The sequence below is a fragment of the Oculina patagonica genome, chromosome 4 (assembly GCF_052425735.1).
Source record: "Oculina patagonica isolate OP01 chromosome 4, crgOcupat, whole genome shotgun sequence".
Classification (NCBI taxonomy): Eukaryota; Metazoa; Cnidaria; class Anthozoa; order Scleractinia; family Oculinidae; genus Oculina; species Oculina patagonica.
This window is the reverse complement of record NC_135761.1, coordinates 28,256,704-28,260,634: the sequence shown is the minus strand read 5'-3', so window position 1 is coordinate 28,260,634 and position 3,931 is coordinate 28,256,704. Positions and strand designations below refer to the sequence as shown.

At 43.3% G+C, this 3,931-nt stretch overlaps 1 protein-coding gene across 1 annotated transcript; it reads right to left on the bottom strand.

The window, feature by feature from the left end:
* Window positions 1-1,156: 1,156 nt before the first annotated feature.
* LOC144652748 (uncharacterized) lies at window positions 1,157-3,238 on the bottom strand. The gene has a single exon (XM_078512802.1). The coding sequence runs from the start codon at window positions 3,184-3,186 to the stop codon at window positions 1,159-1,161; it is 2,028 nt and encodes a 675-aa protein (XP_078368928.1). The 5' UTR covers window positions 3,187-3,238; the 3' UTR covers window positions 1,157-1,158.
* Between the last annotated feature and the right edge of the window lie 693 nt (window positions 3,239-3,931).

The following is a 3,931-nucleotide window of genomic DNA, read 5'->3' as shown; positions in this document are numbered from 1 at the left end:
ATGCAAAACATGTGATTTTGCCTATGTGGGAGAGAGCAAAAGATCATGGAATTCGCGCGGCGCAGAGCACAAGCCTGGCACAAGATCTAATAACGAAAGCGCAATAAGATTTCACGCGGAAACAACAGACCATGACATTCATCCGGATTATGTAGAAATTTTAGAAAGAAATGTCAACAATAGGCAACAACGCCTATTCCTAGAAGCGCTACATTCTGTCCAGGACATTAACTGTGTGAATGAGCATGTGTATTTCCCACAAGTTTATTTAACATTGGGGACATCCCTAGAGACCGGCGGTGTATAAAATACTTATTATGCAAAAACTGAACCAATTTTTAACTCTGATGAAGGTAACAGAGAGTTAACGAAAATTCAGTTTTTATACGTTTTTACCAACTTTTTAAGATCAGATACAAACCAAATTTTATTATTTAATTCTTTTGTTTGATTTGTATTGGGGTTTACAGTTGTGTACATGTGATACACGTATGAACACTGCGCTGGGATTGGTTTGCACCTTCATGAATATTTAATGAATTTTAAAGGAAAAAAATATCCAAAGCTGGACCAAAATCTATGAAATGCAAAATACTAAATACAAGTGACCACCACCACCACCGCCTCCTAGTCCAGTCATTTTGTCGTTTGACCTGCAACTAATTGCAACAGAAGCTTTCTGACCGTCAATCATTTTAAATAAGTCCCTAGATCAACATACTAAAAGTCCCAAAGGATCCATGCATGGGAACATCTCGAAAATTTAACAGATTCTAAGCCGTGCTTTTGCGTAACATGAAAACGAGGCTCAAAAACAGAAGGTCTGTTATTATGCTTATTAACGGCCAGAATTTCATTCATTTCATCCAAAAACCATGAAATGTGCTTCAAATATGCTTGAAAACTTTCATTCGGAGGAAAAATTAAACAAAAAGTATTCAATAAGCAAAATAAATCTCATTATATTTGTTTTTAATTGTGACTCGAATCGGTCTACACCAAAAATGGTAGTTGCGATAGTTAATTATCATTTAATGGAACGCACCAACTTTGCAAGCGAGCCAACAAATAAATATAGCTTTCACAAGGGTGAAATATGCTAAAAGAACATCGTTTGTGAAATGAAAACGAATTTCACAGTTTCTTTAAGCTCTTGTGTCAATCACCGTCATCATCGCTATCATCGAAATCTTGATTAGTAGAATTTGTGCATGCTGAACCCCTGCATTGACCACACGCGGGGGAACACTCCAGGCCATGCTTTCGGCAGGAACATCTTTTGCTGGCACAATCCAATGAACAGTTGCACTTGATCATTCGAAGTAGGGACTCCGGTGCAGCCGGCAAGTCGGTCATCACGGGCTGCACTTGATCTTCGCTCAGTTTCCAGCCCCAGTCTTCCACAGACATGTCTTCGTCCTCACCTTTCCATTGCTTCACCTGAAGGTATACTCTTTGGCTGTGATACCTGGCCGCTGCAGACGTCGGAGGCAGATTCTGCGGCTGTATCTGCGAACTCTTGGTTGCTAGTTTTTCACAATACCTTTTGTATCTCAAAGTGTCGAGCTTCTCTCCTGGCTTTCCACCGTAGAGGAATACTAACGATTCTTCGCCTGCTGCCACGACGTCATCTAAGGAGGAGGGTAAATCAAACACCTTTGCTTGCTCCCTGAAGTGTTGAGAGTTGACATATTTCTTCAAAGCTCCGGCCTTGCCAATTCCGTATGGGCGCGAGGTGGTGTCACATCCCGAAACAGCGTGAAGGAATAATATGTCACGACAAACATTGAAACCAAGCTGCTCTTTAACTTTCTTCATATTCCAGACCCGTCTCCTGGAGTTCGCCTTAGGTTCTGGCTTAAAAAAGAGGTCGTAGCCATCAGGATGGGTGTAGAAACAAAGCAGCACAAGTAAATCTGTATCGTCTCCGACCAGAACAGTGGTCCTTTCTCGAGCAGATTCTACAGCTTTCTTCACAATAAGAACATCGGCGTCGCCGTCAGCGTGATAGGTTGTACAGTTGCTCTTCTTCAGAAACTGGCTTAACATATTTATGAACCGCTGTTTGTTCTTGGAATTGGACAGGAAGTCATCCTTCTTTAGCGTTACTTTCATGTCCTCTGTGAAAGTTACTGTTAGGCCAGCTTTCCCCACTGCTCTTCTCTGCTGTGTCATGTCTTTGGTAGACACCTTGTCATAGCCATCAAACACGACGATGGGGTTTACATATTTCTTTACCACATAGCTTGAGTATAAGCCACAAACATCCCGATACGTCATGGACCCTCGAGGCCACGGAATTCGGTGAAGTAGAGCTCCGCCATCTAATACATACTGAACTTCGCCTTCTGGTCCTGAAGTGGCACCAGGTGACAGCTTTGCCCACAAGGCATCAGCAAGAGCTGGTTTTTGAGGCTGGCGCAGGGTCAGGGGAGAATCAAACAATGCCGTCGGGTAATTGCACAGTTCATAGCTAAACAACTTTCCCAGGTCATCGGAACAGCTGCAAGCAATTATTAACCTTTGAAACAGAAGTTGCGGATCGATCTGCACGTTGTCACTTTCGATCTTGATAGACGACTTTGAGGCAAGGGTGACAGCCTGTGCATTGCGCTTGAACGTGTAATCTGCAACTGACTTTCCAATCATCGAGGCTAATATGTTATCCCCAGTAGCTCTAGCACGATCCACATCGACAGCAGTGCCTGCACTTACGCCAGTCATGATGTTTACAAGGTTTGGGTTGGGTACAAAAGGATTCCTCTCAGCCAAAGTTGTCAGAATGGCGAGTGTGTCCTTCATATCACGTTTTTGTCTTGCTTGTGACATATCCTTGTTCTGCTCTCCCGAGTTGAATTGCACCCCCGTCAGTTCTTGCATTGACCGGTTTGCTTCAGCACAGGCTGGCATTGATAAAAGCCAAATGAGTCGCTGCTGTTCGGTCATGCCTCTTCCTCTCGTTAAGCCTCCACTTGTCTTCAAGCTTCTCATCAAAACTTGCTCAATGACCAGATCTGTTGATAATCCTGCCCATTGGCGATCACTTCTCCTTACAACATGGAATCCAGCTATAAAATCTCGATACACATCAGGATGCTCATTCTGAAGGTTGATCATCGACTGGAGGTATAAGTGCGCGCACTTGACATACAGGCTGTGCCCTGATGCAGCAAGGTATGGCAGCATCTCCGAAACTGTTTGAAGGTGAAGCTCCCAGTTGGCTGTACGTTCTGCCTTGATGAAGGTGCGCAGTATGTCAACCATTTCCATGTACTGTAGCCAAAGTGCGGCTGTGCGGCTTGTACCTCTGGTTATGTCTCTCTGGTTATGAGCGCGTTGTTGAAGAGTGGTCAGGACGCCTGCAGCACTGACTTCCCCGGCAGACATTTTCTTATCCATCAGCTCCTCAAACAACGCATGGGCAGCGTCAACTAGGTTCGGGTCCTGTGCGTTTCTGGGGAGGTGGCCATTGGTGTCTGCTGTGAGGCTGTCGTGGGCTGCAAAAAAATCAGTCAACGGGTTAAATCGTTCTACTGAATAAAATTAATTTACAGTAACAAATTGAACTAAGGTTTAAATACTTACTACTCTCTGCATGGTCCAGATGGTTAGCGCCGTTCTCAACCTCCATAATTTCATCGCTTACTGCAGGTTCATGTGAAGTTGATTGGTTATCTGATTCACCTACGATAAGATAAAACCAAATTCTAGTGTTATTTAGATGTATATTTTATAACTTAGAATAAAATAATATATTAAACGAATATTCCAGTGAGCTAGTAATTCAAGGTTTTACTGCAAAACTTGTTTACCTCTCTGTTCTGAGTGAGCTGCGTCTTCGTCCGAAACGTTCAGGTGGTGCACAGTGGGCGGTCCATCTAATTGCGCTGCAATGAATTTAAGAGAACAATTAAATAACAACAACAACAAT

Bases quoted from the DNA above. Each gene is read 5' to 3' on its own strand.
- LOC144652748 (XM_078512802.1), bottom strand. From the start codon at position 3,186: ATGCTGCCATACCTTGCTGCATCAGGGCACAGCCTGTATGTCAAGTGC.